The 20,423-nt window shown below is 27.4% G+C and overlaps 1 protein-coding gene across 2 annotated transcripts in view; it reads left to right on the plus strand.

Annotated features, from left to right (window-relative positions):
* The first annotated feature begins 9,115 nt into the window (after positions 1 to 9,115).
* The window catches only part of LOC111625967 (post-GPI attachment to proteins factor 2-like), a 39,152-nt gene continuing 27,844 nt past the window's right edge, over positions 9,116 to 20,423 (plus strand). The window contains exons 1-2 of one of the 2 annotated variants that reach the window (XM_023369224.1): positions 9,324 to 9,457; positions 11,396 to 11,494. In XM_023369224.1, the coding sequence (XP_023224992.1) occupies positions 11,489 to 11,494 (6 nt within the window). In that variant the 5' untranslated portion in view covers positions 9,324 to 9,457; positions 11,396 to 11,488. Of the gene's footprint in view, positions 9,458 to 11,395; positions 11,495 to 20,423 lie in introns of both variants that reach the window. The other variant, XM_023369223.1, reaches the window with a different exon arrangement.

The following is a 20,423-nucleotide window of genomic DNA, read 5'->3' on the forward strand; positions in this document are numbered from 1 at the left end:
TTAAAAAAATGAGTCCACTGATCTCATTTCTATATTAATTTATTTCCCTGATCTATTTTCGTTAACAATAAATATTTAAGGTCGCGATGATAATATTTGCCCTTTATGCCATCGTCGAATATCATAGAGAGAAAATCGTCCCATTTTAATATTGAAATTCGAGTGTAGAAAGCATAAATAAAGAGTAAAAACTACAAGGTCGTATGTAGGCTATATATATATATTGTCATTAGTTCCTTTGGTAGAATAACTGTGTTGCCTTATTCGGGTCATTTCCATAAAGTTATAGGTCAAACCCTATGAGTGTTGTAGGGTTTTCGCTTTTATTTTTAAGTGGCCTTGATGGTTGCATCACCGGGTAAATTGTTTTACTATTAAGTAATTCAATTTTTAAAAATAGAACGGATTATTGTGAAGATTCCACTGATAGAATGGCTCGTGTGAGTGGTAAATCGTGTTGCACGTAAAAACCACGAGTTTAAAGCCAAATTCTGTTATATATTTATGATATTTAATTAATTTTGAGTCGATTTTATGAATTATTTTACATGTTAAATCTACATTACGATCTTGTAGAATCGGAATTTATGGGGAAGATACTCTTCTATCTGATAGTTGTTGTACTGTACTTTGCGTTAGAAATAGTGAAATATAATACTTATAAAAAATAACTTTACTTTGTTTTTACTTGCCTAAACTATTTAATAAAACGTTTAAATTACGAATCCGAGTAAAAACATGACAATTTTTGGAACGTCCTAGTAGTGTCTACCCGTTTCGGTCGATCTCGGGCAAGATTTTTCATCCAATATTCGTAATATTTAACATTCGTTATTCGTAATGCCTCATTAAAGTGTCTTTTTAATGTTTTATTCAGTTCTATTTCTCAGAAATTATAAATGAAAGTTTTGATTTATCGAGTCGCCATCTTGCTCTGCACCGCGCGTCACGGAGTGTAAATTAATTAATAATCAAATAATGTGTATCCTATACGCGACTTCTTAAAAAAGAAAAAAAGAAAAAGGATTTATGAAGACATTTCTTTAAAATTATAACATTTAAAGTTCAAGAATAGCGTAGAAGCTATTGATAAAAATACCCTGCAGTAGTTTATTTACGAACAGGTAAATTTATCTTCTTATCTAACTTACATTATTAAGCAAAAAAACTGATTATTGTTATCTTTATTATCGAACGAAAGATCTTAAGAAGATTAAATAAAGTCTCGATCGATGTCAAGTGATAAAAATTGCATTTCAAATTAGATCAATCGCAATTGCACCCTATTACAACCACTAAAAAAAGACGTGTTTCACTTGAAATTTTGCTAACTTTCTGCTAAAAAGATACGTCGATTTTAACGAGATCTTGTTTAAATTTTAATTTAAAAACAATAAACCACTTTCGAATCTAAATTTAATGAATATAAAACCCATTCCGTCCGTAAATAACCGATGTACTGTACAGTAGACCTCCCCTATAACACTGTTGATAATTCCGTTTTATAAGAATTCCATGTTGTACGAGTCACTTAGATTTTACAAATACGTGTGCCGGGCTGTGAACGGCTCACGTATTTGTAAAATCTAAGTGACTCGTACAACATAGAAGTCATATAAAACGGAATTATCAACAGTGTTATAGGGGAGGTCTACTGTACTGTACATGTGGACCAAAATTCAGTTAACCATCCTCGAGCTTAAATCCATGCTTTACTTTTAACCGACTTTTGGGCCAACCTGTACTTTTAATAATTTTTGGGGGGGGGAATTATAAGAACTGATTTAACTAAGGTTAACTGATTTTCGGACAGTTGCGTGTTTTGAAATGGACATTTTTTCATCCATTTTTATAAATTTTTCACGAATTAACGTTTTTAATTGAGTTTATTAACGTTTTAAACGACACTTTGCTTAACTATAAGAATAAAAATCGTTGGAAAATTACGGAATGAAACGACTCCAAAACAGATTTTAGTCAAAATTAATACTTAAATATCTAAAATCGCTATAAGAATTTAAGTAAAATTAATATAATTTCAATTAATTTAATAAAGTAATTTCGATTATTAACGAAGTACATTATCCTTATACATTCTAACACTTAAAAACACGCTTAATGCCGGTCACAATCGAGAACAGCTGACGTATCCTGTTCATATGTCACCCCCAACACATGCCAACGTTACCGGTTTCGACATCATCAGAATATTAATTCGATCACATTCGTCCTCATCAACAGAAATTTCATATACAACAACATCAAACTCCTCACCCCTCTCAAGTATAACTGCCATTTTCATACCACTCTTTAATTCTAGGACACTTATAAATTGATATTTTCCAACCCACGATGAATATTAAATAATTTAATTCAGTTTAAAGTCGTTAAAAATAAACTTTAACTTACCGAGACGTGGTGTTTCTACTACTTTAAACAAGATTTCCATCCCCAGACTAAAGTATTCTATAGTTGGTTAACGATGCAAAGAGTAAGCTGTGTAAACTTTTTATTAATATTTCCTGTTTTTTTTTTCGAAAATCTCTTCCTTCCACGATTTCCGGTAATTTTTTTAAATAATATTCTTACAAATTATTCAAAGAATAGCTCATATACACCTGAATAATTGAAGATCACAGATGAGATCATATACTACAATTTTCTCTTCTCGGGTATATTTAAAGTGAAATTTCTAGTAATTTATATTCTTAAAAATTTATTTTTAATTTGTAACCGGTATAAAAATATCTAGAAATTCCAAAAATATACAGGTTTTGGTACCTAAATTATTCGATATTCTTCGAACGAACACGCAAAGATACTTCTTTGACCTTGTGTATTTCGATACTCAGTTCCTTAATCTTTAAAAGAAAGGTTAGCCCTACAAACATACTTTCGAAAATATATCTATAGAGGAGTACTAAAAACTCATTAAAGATTCTAGAATTTTTCGGTGGGGGTCATGGAAATGCACGTGAGATCAAAGAATAACCTTTATAAGTTCAAAGTAGTTAAGGTGTTTAGAAATTTTCCTTGTTATAGATTAAACGAAAGGAAAAAAAAAAAAGTAAGTAGTAAAGTTAAACTATTAAATGTTACTAAAATTAACAAAGGGACGTTTGTTTTTGAGGAAGTATTAGTTATATTAACGGAACAATGACCCTTTTTACTTGAAATTTTAAACCAGAAATTCATTTTTAACCATTCAGAGTATTACAAAATCTAAGTTTAGTGTTGATTAAATTGAAATTTTCCTTAATATTTTTTTAATTTTTAAGTATATTCTTGTGTTTAAATATTAAAATAGAACAAAATTATTTTGTTTATATATAAAAAAATTAATTTTTCAGGCGATTTTCGAACATTTTCGTCCATTCGTAGCTTCGAGAAAGCTGCGATTTTATGGTTATTAAAACTTAAAAATCTAAAAATTTAATGAAATAAAGTCTAAAAAGACTCGATTTTTTGAATTTTCTTAAATGTAATTAAATTAAATTTAATTACATTTTAAATTTTGTAATTAAATTTTAAATTTAATTTGTAATTAAATTTAAAATGGAGGCTTAAATTAGAGAATTTTTTATGTTAATTTTGCTACTCTAAAGGAGCATTTTTCGTGTTCACGTTATAGAATAATCGATAATCGATACATTTATCGATCGATTTTCTTCTATTTATTGATCATTTTAAAATTATTTTTAAATAATTTGACTTCTGTAAATCTTAATTAACTTTAAAACTATTTAAATTATTGTATTTTTCGATCATAATAAAAATTATTAAAACAATTACTCACCATTAAATAATTGTAATTAACTTCTATTTTAATCGCTAATTCCAATATTTATACATTTAATAATATATAAATAATTAATTCTAATTAACATATATAACGTTATAGTTAAATTAATGTTTCGAATACATTCGTAAGGTTAATTAAAAATTATTTATATTAATTTTCCTAATTACGGTATATTTTAATTAATTTAAAAGGTAAAAAAATATTATAGGCCTACATAAAAATATCACTTTATATAGTCAATTTTTCACTTTTAATTATAATTATTTATTAATTCGATTAATTATTATGTCTAAAAATGCATTGAGTCGATAGAATTCCTTTGTGTAAAGCAATCAATGAAGACATTTTTAGGTGAAAGAGCATTAGAAATGTCATTTACTTCATTCCCTAATCTCAAATACCCAATTATGTAACAGCACGAAGAACTTCGACCATTTAATTTTCATTGCTGCATTAAGGAGGATGTTAAGATAAATATAAATCCTACTTAATTTATATTGAAATTATACATTTTAAAATATAAAAAAAAAGTTAAACTTAGCAATCCGAATGGCTCGGTTTTATTCAATTATTTATATTACTCCGTCACGATTCTTCGTTTTGTATAAAGTAAATGGGTCCAAAAAAATACGCCCATTGGAATTACATAATTAACTTTTATTCTTGACTTCGAGAAACTTCAAGAAACCAAAGTTTCTTGATAGTTTTTCTTGTAAAATTATAATTTTTCAGGTAGCGAGGACGTGGCCCAGTGCCCTTGAGAAACCATTTATTATCTCCCACTTTCTTCGCAATGTTTACTTAACACCTTTTGCAAATATTTTCTAAGCTCTTCTATGAGTAAATATGTGCGTATTCTCGCTCACTGGTGAGGTATTCTTAAATATTTTACGTAATAACCATTCAAAAATCGAAATTTAAATCATTGTGTAAGGTAAATCCATTCTGATTATATTTGAAAAAGGGGTCTTACGTGGTACAGAAGTGCGTGCTCTATTAGAAAATGCCTGAAAATTACTTGAAAAACTTGGAATTTTAGATAAAATTACGTGTTTAAGAAGTTCTTACGACGTTTATCTCATAAATTAGATAATAATTACTTTATATTTTACAAATTATATATTAGAACACACAAGAGTTATTCGCCTCCAGTAAACTAGGCTATAACTTAAGTTTACAATAAGACAATTAAAGAAAATAGAAATATATTGTTGAAAAAATTTAAAAAAGAAACTAAGGTTTTAAATAATAAAATTTAAAATTTTTAAAGTAAATTTCCACAAATTAACGGGCGTAGAGAAGAAAATCGAATACATTTACGTAGATTCTCATCAATATTGGTGAAACGATACTGATATTTACATTCTCTTCGATATTGGTATTTACATTTACAAGGTCTACTACATTTTATCACGAAATGAATATTAATCACCGACGTTTTCCCTAAAAATCTGTTGAAAGTAGGTCAGTTCTGTTAACTAATTTTAAGTTTACACACAATTATATAATGGAAAGAATGAGAATTAACGTTCGATTTTTCTTAGATATTCGAGAAGAATTCGAAATGTTTACGCGTTACGGGATCCTACACGATGACGTAACAAAACAGTAACACAAAATTAACAGTTAAATGTTACAAAGTAATCTACGTAACCGTAAAATGAGTTTTACGTATGCGGGGTGGTCCAAAAGTAAGTTAACTATTGTAAAAACTAAATTAATATCCCATTTTATAAAAGAAACTTAGCCTGTACTGTACTTTTAACAGACCGGGTTAATCGAATTCTGGGCCACCCCGTACATTCTTTAACTTAAGTTTCTATCAGATTGACGAATTTATTAACGAATAAACAGATAAAAATCTAAATATTTCTTATATCGGTCATTGCCTATTTAGTTTGCAAATGACGTATTAACCAGGAGGAAATTCTGGTGATAGACAGCGACAAGATGTCACTTCCTAAACCCAAAAAAGAGCTCTAATTCTCCAGGATATAATTACGTACGCCTTAACATTTCCGCAAATAATTATAAGAAAAAATTTATTAGGCCGTAGATTAAAGACGAGTTCATAAAATAAAAGAGAAAGTTTTACCTGCGCTCCTGTTATTTCGGATCGATAACCCGAGTTAAGAGTACTGTAGAACATACACAAAAGTTCGATCTATTTCTAGATAAATTGCGTGGCGATCACGTGTCATTTATAATGATCGCCACATTTTTGTCTATTATATCAACTAGATGGACGTATTTTACCCGTCTAACAATTACTTCGTGTCTTACAACTCGATAGTTTAATGCCTTCCTCTAACGAAAACCAACAAAGAAACTGCCAACTATTCCTTTGAAAATGCGTAATTTCTCACGTTTTCTTCAATTAAATAACGAATTTAATTAATTAATTAATTACGAATTTTGCTCATTAATCGTGCATTTCTATTATTAAAATCGTTGGCGAATAAATTGATTTAAAAAACGCGTTATTCCTTATTTTCCGCTATGTGTTTTTTTACAAGCTTATAAAGTAAATTGTTCTTAAAATATAGCATTTTTTGATATATAATATCGTTCGTACGTCTGTCGATCCGTCATTTTTATAATTCTTAAAACATGCGATAAGTCTACTTTTAAGAATATTTAATGTGAATAATTCAAATTGGATATAAATTGAGCTCGACTCAATCATCGCTCGATCGATATTCGTAGACATTACGCTAAATATTCTACAATTTTATGAATAAAATCGATCTTTTTTTACTTTAAAAATATACAAATATACTTTATTCTTATAATTTAAACTGTTTTAGATAGAAAAATTAATCGAGAAGAGGTTAAATCTTTATGATTTTTGCATACCCGATCGAATTTTTTTTCGCTCGATCTTTTCCGAAAATAAAATATTAATTAGAAAACTAAATTTAGTCGAAAAATCTTACCGATTTAACCGCATTTTAAATGTTATAATTTATTTTAAATGCCACCTAATAATAAAATTAATAAACATTTTACTCGCTAATAACATTACAAGATGGTAAATTTAATGTTTTAAATAACCACTAAATTATATTAAATTTACTTATTAAAGTAAAATTAAAATGTAACTAAAGTTGGACGGATCGAAATTCTAGAAAAAAAAAAAAAAAATACACGTGTTTAAAATTCTGTAAATGAAGTAAATCAGTTAATTGACGTCCTTCAACTCGACCATGTTACCATTCCTGTTAATGGCGATCAATTAATATTTCTAGCCATTTTTTTTACTGTAAAAAATTTATTAACCACTTAAACCAAATTATCTTTTTTTTTTCTTTATTAACTAAATCTTCTATAAATATATATATATATAATGTTTTTAATTTATGAATTTTATAGATATTCTTTTAAATTATTCATGGCATAATCCCGTTAGTAAGAGTTGAAGGTAGATTTATGGATCGGCTCTTGGAAAAATTACGTAACGAGTTAAAGGTGAGAATGCATTTATATCATATGACCTATATAAAATGAAGTTTTTCACTGGTTATTTTTGGTTTAATGAGAACTAAAACAAAGAATAAATATAAATAAATAAATAAGATTAATAGCGGCGCGTAGAAATCGATACCATCGATTCCTCTTCTATTATTATTTTATCAGTTATGAATATATCGGTATACTAATCGGTATACTACACTCTAAAATAATAAAATTTCTTTTAAAATGATCTAAATTTACTATTTAAATCTGCCACAAATACTATTTTTCCAAATTACAAACCAAAAATCTCTATTGGTACTTGTAAGTTCTGGCTTGCAATTTGATACCAGTGAGGCGGTATTAAAGCAAAGCTTCTCGGTAGAATATTCAGTCGTTGTAGATATATTTGTAAAGAAATTCTATTTAAAATTCTAGTAAAAATGGATTTGTACATTCCGAAAGTAGATCTGATAGAATAGATACGAAAAAATTATTCGGGAGCGTGATAAGACCGTTCGGAAAATTCTCGTCACGAACTCGACTATCGCTCGTGTTTTTCGTATCAGTAAAGTCTTAAGCTAGATTAATTCTATCAGAAAAAATCGTGATTTAAAATTGATTCTTCTGGTTAAAAGAATTCTTCGAATTAGCGGAATCAGAGAATTCATTTTCCATCTTTCTTTCGCATGCAAGATTTTCCATATAAATTTCTTGCAAATATTAAAATGTCTTTTTCTTAAATTATATTTTATTTTTAAAAACAAATTTGGTTTTTTTATAACATAATATTTTAAGTTTTATTCAAGTTATATTTTCTAAAATTCGTAAGAATAAACTAAGAATCGCTTATGCAGAATGCATCAAGAAAAAGAACTTCTCCATGATCAAATAAATATTTATAACTTATTGATTGATTGATTAATTAATACAGCATATCGACATATTGTAGGATGTACTTATGTCCAGCCTACATTACAATTAAAGGGCGGCTCTGATTAGCAATCCAATCAACTAAAGGAATGAAAAACGATGATAAGTTATATATTTGTAATTAAGAAAGTAAAATAATTCTATATTGAAAATTTATCAAGCATATAAATTTCTCTTCGTTTGTGAAACACGTTTCGTTGTGTTTTTTTTTATGTTTTATGTTTTATTAATTGTTGGTAACTATGGATAACCTGGTCCATCAACAATTAACAAATTCAATTTTCTAAGTAGACATTTCGCTTTTATCCTCGTTCGTTTGAAAATAAAATTGTGTCTTTTCTTCACCGATGACTTTTGACTTTTCTTAAATCTTCCTCTTTAAAGCGTTCTACATTTAATTATTTATTGCAACATTCCCAAACAAGATTTGATGAGTATACCGAAATAACTAGTTTTTTCATTCGTCAAATTATAATATTTTGCTTATTACAGATTATTTTGTTACTTACTCTACAAATTAAGCTTTGTTGAGCGAATACGAGTCCTTAATGGCGTCATTTTCTCATTCTTTCTAAGATAATTACATAACATAAGTGATCAATGCGGTGGGCCGCCGACTAGAAATACAAATGCCAAAGTATATCGATAGATAATTTAGTTTAAAAAAATCTAGCATTGACAATTCTTTCAAATATTTTCTTCTTTTTTAACTACAAAGCCAGATATATCGTATCAAGTCCGACATGGCTTACTCTTTTTTTAAAAAAAATCCTTATATTTTAGAACCGTGTATAATTTTTTTAATCTTTCTACCATAATAACGTTTTAATATATAATATTTAAAAGTATTATTAAAAATTAATTTATAACGATGTAAGTAACAAAAAAAATTCATATTAGGTTCGATTTCGTAACGATAATAAACAACCGCCAGGGAGCGCTGATAATGGAGATTAAAGACATTGCTATTGATGGGAGGAAGGAGGAGGAGGTTCGGAAACGCAGGATTTTTGAAATGTTGGGCAGCTTAATTCTAGTTTTCGAACGAGAATCGTCCGGCGGGAGAGTGGATTAAATTACATCTTTACTTATCTACGTACGAAGTGAAGAAAGATGGATGTACCGATCGAACTCGAACAAACTTTGTTTCGGTTTAGCTTACAAAAATTATGCATTTATACAGTATCTTTACCGTTAATCGCGATGATTTTCTGTTTTGCTACATCCATGCTCTTTCACTTTACTCTAGTCAATACTACAATATGTAAGGTAAGTTCTTTTCTTACATATAAAACACATTTCACTTCAAACAACACCATATAAAAGTCACATGTCACATTATACACATCTCTGCATTATATTCTACTCACACTTTATATTACTTGTTTACATTACATTCTTGTCTCTAAATTTAAAGTGTTTAATGATGCTTCCACACAAATATATATTTAACTGAAAACATGATCATTTATAGAAGACGAGCGTAAGTCGTATTACAGTATTATACAATTATTTCTGTATAAATATACTATTATACGGAAATTCGTGATTTCTGTGTTTAAATCTCGCCTTTCTGTAACAAAAGAATGTAATTATGATACGACGATACTCAAATGTTTGTTATCTTCTGGTAGATGTGAGAATTTTATATTATGTGCGTATGCTTCGTATTATAAGACTTTTTTGAAAATTTTCTGTCGTTATGATTTGTGTAGCATATTTTGTGTGTTGCGTATTTTGTAGTGTGTCGTACGTGTACAGTACGCTTGCCGGTAACGAAATCCGGTACTTACGATGGAAAGAATGGTACCTGATGAAAAAGGATAAAACTAAACAAATTATCGCGTATGTACTATGAAATACAATACAATAATTACCTTACTTAAAAAATGGTTACTGTACTATAATATTTTGAGATAAACAAATCTCTGTAAGATATAAGATAGTATTTATCGTACGTACTTTATAAAATTAATGTGGTATAATAATTCACATTTTGATACGCTTATCTTGCTATGGAATTTTTATTTGTATGCTTTACAATATAGTTAGTATGTCGAATATAAATTATTGGCACTGTCTTCGTTAATAATTAATTTTTTTTTAAACAAATTTGATATTTATTGAAGTTAATTCTGATTTAATTATTAAACTTATAATTTAAGTATTGATGTGTGTGCTAATTTGCTAGTAAAATTCTTAGCTTTGATGGTATTCAAATTTCTGATACAATTAAATAGCCATAATTTATCTTTACTAAGATATATTTGATTGCACTTTGATCTAATTTAATTAATAATACATTCGATCGTTATTTATGTATGGGTTTGTTTCTTTTTTTTTTTTTTTCACTATTTAATAAAATTATTTTATGAATTAAATAGAGTAGTTTTGATTTGGACGTAGAAGCGTTGCTGTGCGATATTTTGTTTTTCACGCAGATATTAATGATGGTAACAATTGAATTTTTCAAATAAATAATTAAATCATTTTCTAAATATCTTTAAATAATTATTTTATTTCTATGAAATATAATAATTTGGAAAATGTTTGACATTTATAGTTATTACCCATTAAAATTTTTATTAAAGTCATTAAATAATAATATTTATTGTTAAAATTATAATTTAATAGCAATTTCCATTTTAATTCGATAAGAAGTTTTAAAAATCTGATAGATTGATAAATAATTATTACTAATTATTTTTAAATAAAAGTTTTATTCTATTTTTACTTTATTTTTTGGTCTGTTAGTTACTTTATTTTAATGGCTTCATTTTTTAATGCAGAGAATATTAGTTATCTCATTCTTAACACCCTTTGTACTGAATAAATAAATAAATAAATAAATATTTGAAAAGTTAATAATCTAAATTTGATAAATTCCTTTCATATCTCATCTTGATATAAATTTATTGTAAAAAATGTGTACATATAATTTAAAAATTAAACTATTTAATTAAAATTTTTATAAAAATTTTATCATAAGTTTGAAATTTTTATGCATAATTGCATTAATTTAGAAAAATATTTCTAAAATATAGATGTTAATTAAACAACAAAAATAAATATTAAAATAATTTTAAAAAATAACATATTTTTATTTTTTAAAAGAAGTAAGATTTTTAGTATCATATGAACTTAATTTCTTATACATTTTTTTTTTTTTTTTTTAAATAAAGAATTAATATATTTTTGTAAATGTAGAATGAATCGTTATTGAACAACCTAAATACCAGATTTTTCCTACTGTGAAGACCATAACTTAGGGTGTGGCCGCATATCGCTAAAAGATAGCATATGACCGTATGTATCCATTTAAAATATTTATAACGAAACACTTGAAGTGGACCATTTCATTTTCTTTTACAGTTCTGTACTGTACATCTCGCGACTACATTAAAATTTTAAATCTAGTTTCAAGAAGACATTTTTAGCTGCAAGTGGATAAAATGTATTTAATCAAAAAAATTAATATTTCTATAAGAAGAGGCTATTTTTCATTCAAATTATTATTTTGAACACATACTTAAAAGTCAAGTCATTGATAATTTTTCTATCCAGTCTAAAACAGATTTTAATAAAACAATTTAGTTAAATTTGAATTATGTAGCATGATATTGTTATGTATTTACTTGCTGAGAATAAAAATATTTAATTAGTAATTAAATTTGATAGCTATATTTATTAATTTTATTAATTTTTAATCAACTAGCAAATGAACTTCTGTATTAGACATACAAACGATGAGAATGGACAGTGAGTTGTAAACTATTTCATTCAGTTTAATATGGCATTTCGCATGTCACGATATTCTTCCCTTTTTGTAAAAAAACAAATACAATTTTTCATTTTATTCTGTTTATAAAAGTCAATGCACTCTTTTTCTTTTTAAATCAATACATTTTACTACTATATGATTTTAACAGTATACGATTAAGGGAATTTAAGTGTAATTTTAAAAATAATTTAAAAACGTTAGTCTGTAAAATTTGTCTTTTTACAATAACTTAGCATTTCATCAGTAGAGTGAATCAGTCTAGAACGTGATTCTATAAAAAAAACTGACTATGCTGAGTCGTTTAAAGAAATTTTAAATAGATTTTCATATAAATAGCATGTTTTGAATCAATAATTTTATAACACAATAATTATATATACTGATTTGTAAAATTATATTAAGAACTGAGCTGTTATTTCTAATAAACTATCAGAAAAACATGACATCAAACTTGTATGTAAATAGATTTATTTTTATATATTTTACAGCATTTGTAATTGTTGTACAAGATGATAATGCACTTAATAGCATAGCTGTGTGTAATTATACTGCTGCTCTTGTTGGAGTGAAAATATATAATGCAAAAAATTTATTAATTCTGACTCTTGAGCTCAGTAATGATATTGCTAGATCATGTTAAAAAAATAAACATGCTTTTTAATAATAAATATTATTTTATCTCTACCAGAGAAACTAATGACCTCTGGCAAAGATAAAATCTTATTGTTTGCATATAATTTTGTATATATGAATGTGACAATACTATTTTATTTTTAATGTATACTTTGCATAAATGCAATACTTTATATTTTTTACAGTATAAGTTAATTGATATACATATAATATTCAATAAAGATTGTTTGAAAGATGCAGAATGCAACATTTTCAATATTTTTATAGAGTTGTTGATATATTTTGCACATCAATTCAGCTTGGAGGTTAAGATTGTCTTGGTGGCACCATAATGATGCAGAAAACATCCTTATATAATCATTTGTTTTCTTATTATTTTACAAATACATCAATTTTTTTTTGTAGTAAAATACTATCATGAAAGTTACTTGTGTATATAACCAGAAATGTATGTTTTAAGTTTATTAACTCATTTTAAAAGAAATCTAACTTTTTAAAACAGAATATATAAAGTTAAATTTTATAAATTATGCATACTTTAAATTTTTGTAGAAAGTTCTGCATGCACATATGTGTACGTGCATGCAGAATAAAAACAAAACAAATCTAATTATGTCACATTACAATTTATTATTATTATTCATTAAATATTAATAGCTGAAACAATTTAAATATTTAACTTTCAATTGTTTACTCAGATGCTTATGCCAAAATGAAATTTATTTAAAACAATAACTATAAACTGAAACTGATTGACAAATTTGTGATAAGCGAATTTATTTATATTATTTACAATTATGTGTAAGGTAATCAGATGCACAGAGTTTGTAAGAGAGTTGCACATAATCAATGCAACACTTATTCACATTACTTTATAAATGAACAAAAATTTCATTTCTGTGGTTTGCTTTGCACAACATTCTTAGTTAGGTTAGTTTCCTTAAGAAAACTGGTCAACATTTAAATACTTGTTCCATCTTATAATATAATCGAAATAGGTTAATAATAATAATAATAATAAGCTTAGAGCCCAAATGGTTAGGAGTTGAAATTTGGTACACAGTTAGGGTACATCATAAGAATGCACACTAAGAAGTGATATTTCAAAATTTCCTCTCCTCCCGTAGGAGAGAGGGAGAGGGTTAAGGATTACCCTGAAGAACTCAGCTTCTGCTGTACTATTTTAGATGCAGTTTTTGCATTTTTTTCAGGAAATCAAACATATTTTTAGACCCTTCTAAAAATTCTCAAATTAGCCTTGGAAGAGGGGGGAGGTCGTATTATAGACCACATTGAGCATAAAACTTTGATAACTCGCAACGTTAGCACTATTGCACCATGTGAAAACGGGTAAGATTGGCTTTGTAAGATAATCTTTGTAGTTATATAAACCAAATTCTATAATATAATACAATAGAAGTGTTAGAAGTACAAAATTAGTTAATTGTAATATTTGTTCTTATTTCTTGCACAGGGAATGCTGAGCTTACCTACTAGTTTATATATAAAACATAAAACATTTTTGGATATTTAACTGGAAAATTAAATTTTTTAAAAACTGTTTATAATTAAACAAATTTTAATTCTTAGCTAAGTAGAAAATTAATTTAAATCAATATTAATAAAATTTTGATTTTTCTATCATTTCTAATAATCTAATCAAGAATAATCATTTAATTTTCTAAATAAATTTAAAGTGTTTAAAAATGTAATAGTCTAATTTTGTTTTTTTTTATTTAAATATTTCAAATTTTTAGATTGGTTTAATTTTGGTTATTGAAAATAATTTGCATTTAAATGATTATAAGAAAATAGTTATCTATAAACTTTAATTCTAGCANCAATTTGAGTTATCAATGACAATGACACTAGATGCGCATCATTTATATTATTACATTTAAATGGTGTGATTCTTTATTTCATAAAAATTCTCACTTTGCAAAGATGTTTTGCTGAATAAATAATTATTATTTAATTTGGTAGGTATTTTCTGATGCAAAAGCCAAGATAAGGGGAAAAACCATAAACCTTTACAATCCAACATTTCATTTTCTGCAAAACAAATGTTTTCTGTTACTTTAACTCAGGAGTGGCCAAAACGTGGCGCATGCGCCAAACTTGGCGCATTGGACGATTACAAGTGGCGCTTCAGTCGGTTCCGAGCAACATTGCCAGATTTGGCTTCATTGCAATTATGAATATTACATAGAAAATTAATTTTTTACAGTGTGTTTTGGTAAGTGTATTTCNGTGGCCAAAACGTGGCGCATGCGCCAAACTTGGCGCATTGGACGATTACAAGTGGCGCTTCAGTCGGTTCCGAGCAACATTGCCAGATTTGGCTTCATTGCAATTATGAATATTACATAGAAAATTAATTTTTTACAGTGTGTTTTGGTAAGTGTATTTCTTACACAATTCGGTGCAATTGACCTGTTAACCTTTTTTTTTTTTTATTTTTTGCTTGTACGTCACACGATGCATTCGTGTTCATGTACACCACTGATGTCATATAGAACTATTTTATACGAGTAGCTACACTACAACCTCATTTTTCATTGCTTGTTCTGTGGCAAATCTGAATTTTCGTCTTATAAATTGAAATACTGTACCTAATTAAGGGATGGCCGAAATTTTTCTCCGCCCCGGGCTGCTAACACTCACGGTACGCCACTGCGCATCTGAACTCGTCTATCAAAAAATTGGCGCATGGTATGCAAAAGGTTGGCCACCCCTGCTTTAACTAGTAATCCTCAAGTTCACTCTATATCGTATGGATCGAACCTGAGAATGGCTAGTTAATTTATCCAAAAATATTTGTCTTTCAGAATGTTAAATGCTGGATTGTAAAGGTTTGTATATATTAGCGCAGTTTAATATTGCATTTGTTAAACCTGATATATAACATTAGAAAGAATATATAATAAACAGTTAGCTTGTAATAACAAATACACTTGAATTATTTATTAATACTTTTATTGATTCATATCTTGCTTTAAATGTTAGAAGATTTTTGAAGTAAATATTTTTGTTTCTCTTGAATCTAATTTAAATAACATCAGATTATGCTGCGTTGTTTGTTTATTAATGAACTTCTAAACTTCTTATAAATTTATAAGTTCTAAAAAAGAATTAAATTGTTTTATCAATAGTATATCCAAATGAAAGATCATGAGCATAAAGTGTTTACTTAATCTATATCCAACCTATTTATTCATGTGAAGGATCATAAAATTACTTTGACTGCTTGTTAAAAAGCATTTCATTCAAACAAAATTATAATTAATTTAGCAGTTATTTTTTTTTTACAATTTGAAGAAGATATTAGCTTAATTAATCAAACCATTTTAAAGAGAAACCTGAAAATACAGTACAAGGAATAGAAAAAATATAAACTTTAAAAAACAGTTAATAAAGATCAAAGTATTTTTTTTTTTACAATTTGAACAAAAAATATTTCCTCAAAAATTGATGAAACTTCATGGGTTAATTCTACAGAAATGTAAAAAACCTGAAGAGGGGTGCAAGTTATACAAAAATATTGCACCTGAAATGCATAGTAAATAAGTAAATAAAGAATACAAAGATAAGCTTTTGTCTCTGATTAAATGCGGTCCAGGCAAAAAAACAGTGGTTATTTCTGTAGAATTAACCCATGAAGTTTCATCAATTTTTGAGGAAATATTTTTTTGAAAAATCGATTTTTAAAAAGAATATAAAGAAAACCGCACCATTGATATATACATATCTATTACTTACAGTATAGTAGAAATTTTTGAAAAATAACAAACATCTGGAACATGTTTATCAATTAATACATTAGGAATATGTAATAATTTGAGATCTAAATCTTTGATTGAAAAGTACTCATCTTCAAAAAAACTGAAATCTTATTTGAACTAAGTTTTCAATGCAAGATCAATGCTAATTTTGAAGATTGTGTTGGCAAATTTTGTAACTTTCACCTTAAATTGATTACCAAGAAAAAGCAACACATCAAGAGTTTCTGAACAAGAAAAATAATTAAAATTATATTGACTTATGGTATATCAAATTAAATATTGTAGAATCTACATATTGAAATTACAATATTATCAGTCATTTAATATAATCAGAGTTTCAGTTACACTTATCATCTTCAGATAAATAGACATTTTTAAGATGTTTTTTAATGCTATCAGTACAGTATACACAAGTATATACAGTATATATATATATACACAAGCATTATCAATTATTATTATTAGTTCTAACTAACACTTTAAACATTAATTAATGTATTTACTCGCATATAAGACAAGGGTTTTCATCCATTTTTCACTGCTTCGAAAACCTAGGTCATCCTATAAGCGCGAGTGAAGGATTCTTTTTGTTTTTGTATAATTTTTGTAAACTATGTATTTGTATATTTTACCAGATTCTCACCTTCTGATGTTTAAAAACAAAAGTATTTTATCTGGGTCGTTTGAATCGTTCTTGTGTGTTGCCAGGAGTAAAGATGAATAACAATAGGATAAGCAAAGCTTTTGAATTGAATTCCAAAATTACACAGGAGCCCGATATAAGTTTTAATCCATTTCCACATGAAAACAGATGATTATTTGAAAATTCGCAGAAACTCATAAGTGTAATTAACAAAGAGTGAATTCGACTGTTAAGACTTGGCAAAAAAGATTCCTGGTTGTCCAGCTTTACATGAACAAATTATTATCGATTTTACGAGAGTTTTCGTTGAAGTTTAAGATGCCAGTAATTTTTGCAGGACAATGTGTGCATTTACATGCATTTGATATTTTATTTGTTATTAAACAAAATAATATTAGAATTGTATTAATAAATCTAATTTTCTTTGTGTTGACTTTTAAAGTCACACCTCATCCTATGTGCAAGATTGTCTTATGTTCGAGTAAATACGGTATTTTATTTGTTCTCAGTACAGTAATTTAAATTGCTGCCTTTTCTTACTTCAATTATATGTTGGATGAAATGTTATTAATTAAAAATCAACAAAATTATTGTGACATCATCACAATGCCAAGCTGAAATTTGGTGAAGCCCATAAAATGATGTCCACACAAATGAAGGGAGGGAGAGGGTTATGACAAGTTGGACAGGGGGGGTTGAACTTTAATGTATGTTTCTTTTCTTTTATTAAATTTTATACAGTTTATGCATTTTATTCATAAAATGATAAAGGTTTTGAGGGGATTGAGTTTTGTTGGATGTTCAAAGAAGGAGGGTGTTACAGAAACTTGGACAAAGTGGAACAAGAGGAGGAAGAGTAAAAATTTAAAAAAATAGGGCTGACATAATTTATGGATAGTCCCTTTTTAATTTATTTAATTTAAAATACATGCTCTTGATTTTAGTAGTCTTGCCCCTGTATATCATACTTTTCCTGATAACAATTAAGTCATGCTGGTCGTCTATCTAACTCCATTCTGGAGAAAATTTTAAAATCGAAATAATATGACTTCCTATCCAGACTGGAAGTTTGTATATAGTTAACTGGGGTTTCCTGCTCCTAAGCTTTCCATAGCTGGACTTGACTTTCATTATATAACTCCATTCTTGAAATTAAGGAAGGTAAATATACAGATGCCAGTGAGAATTTATGGGTCTGCAATTTGAAAATTGCTGCTGAATTCTTCTTCTGCTGAATTCTGCTGAATAGTACATCTTCAAGTTATGTTAAAACAATTAAAAAATATGCCTTTTTAATATCAGAGTTAATAGAGAGGTTGCGGCCAATGTTTTCATCGCGAAAATGTAAACATCGGATGTTCAGTGCCGCCTTCCTGTAAGCCTAGAGCAGTGTTTTTCAACCTGTAGGTCGTGACCCCCCAGGGGTCGCAAAGCCTTACACAGGGGTCACGGGTAAAAGAAAAAGACAAGTGTTTGTAGGTCCTACACTACAATAAAAAAAAAAAACTACAGTTTCAGTGAGAAGGCTGTGCCTGATTGAAAAACCAATTATCAATCGATATTTAGCTCTCAACAGAAAGAAAATTAAATACATAGTTTTTGAAATCACTGATATAGTTTTAATATGGCCCTGGGGGTTGCCAGAATTTTTTAACTTGTAAAGAGGTCATGTATTCAAGAAGGTTGAAAAACACTGGCCTATAGGTTTGACAATGGTGTTTGGAACATCAGTGGAATCATGCTCGACGTTCCAAACACCATTGTCAAACTTCTAGGCTTACAGAAAGGCGGTGCTGAATGTCCGACGTTTACATTTTTATCACAAAAACATAAACATCGGACAATCTCTCTAATAAAACAAGAATCTCCACTTATTAGTCTTATTTACGTACCCAGTTAATGTTATCATCAGGTAGTTCTTATTCTTATCAGACAGTTCTTATTCTTATCAGTTTAGGCAAGTTCCACAGTAACTACAATAAATGGATTCTATTACAGTTATGTTTTACAGTTAATGTGCAAATTGATTACAAGTTGTAAAGCAATTATTATTTTGCTTTAAAACAGAAATATATGCTAAAACAGAAAAATGTCATTGTGTAGTTTTGGCAAATCATCCAAACTAATCTCATATTTGCAGTTATTTTAATTTATTTGGTATTTGGTTACATGTTTTATATAAATTAGATTAGAGATAAAAAAAAACAAGTCATATCCTAATAAAAAAAAACTCTGCCAGTTCTTAAAAAAATTTTAGTTCCTGTCAAGTCCATACAAAGTCAATACTGGCAAATAGTATTGACTTTGTATAATTTTATCATTATTAATTTTAAAATCGTTTACAAAATACACAGTTCAATAAATACAATTAGTATTAACCTGATTAATGGTGAAAAAGAACGAAAAAAAAAAAACCCTTAATCAATACTCCAATAACTTACAATTAGAAAGCTTAAAGATCACTCTCATAGCAACTCAACCTTTATAGTTAGAACAGATTTGGAAGAATCTCAAAGAAATTCATAAACAATTTAATTTTTTGAATTAATTTAATAAGAATTCTTATAATTTACATCAAATGGAACAAGAGAAATAAAAATAAGTTGTTTTATGCCAAATTTTAAGCAATAGATTTAGAGAGAGTGAATCTGTACAGACCAACAAACAGATGATGCAATTTAATTTTAAAATAATAGTGATTTTTCTGTATTTAATAAATGTTGAATAGAAGAAATATTGAAGAAAACATTATTAATGGAGAATAATGAAATGAAATGAAAATTAGATGTTAGCTTATTAACATAAATGATACAATGTAGTATGGATGCTGTATGTAAAATCACTTTAATCTGTGTCAGTTGATTAAACATCATGGATTAACGTGATTTTATATACAATATAAATGATACAATATTGAAATTTTCAAATTGATAAATCTTTTTACAAAATTGAAATAATGAATTTGATATTGTTTTTTTAAAAACATAAGAAATTTTTATACTGTATAAATAAAATTTTTTTTTGACTAAGTTGAAGGAAATTACTAACTGAAGAAAATTAAGAATACTTTTTCAATACGTTATTGAAGATTTTCTTATCTTCAATAAAGTATTGAAAGACATACAATGTCAGCTTTTATAATCTTACCATCTAAAGCACCTAGAAGAACTGAAAATATATAAATTCTCTCTTAAAGGCAAATCTATAAACTGTCTGCTTGAGAGTTATCTCTTATGCTTGGTGAGCTTGTTTTAAATCCCTTGACATAAGAGATTTCCTACAGATTTCTTCATATTACTTTGTTATATGCCTTAAAGCCAAACAATTGCCAAAATTATATTGGCTTACAATACTATTATTAATTAAATGCTAGGTAGTTTGGCACTAGAGGCAGGC

Source organism: Centruroides sculpturatus, unplaced genomic scaffold (genome assembly GCF_000671375.1).
Source record: "Centruroides sculpturatus isolate CEXI.00-Female unplaced genomic scaffold, Cexi_2.0 scaffold63, whole genome shotgun sequence".
NCBI lineage: Eukaryota > Metazoa > Arthropoda > Arachnida > Scorpiones > Buthidae > Centruroides > Centruroides sculpturatus.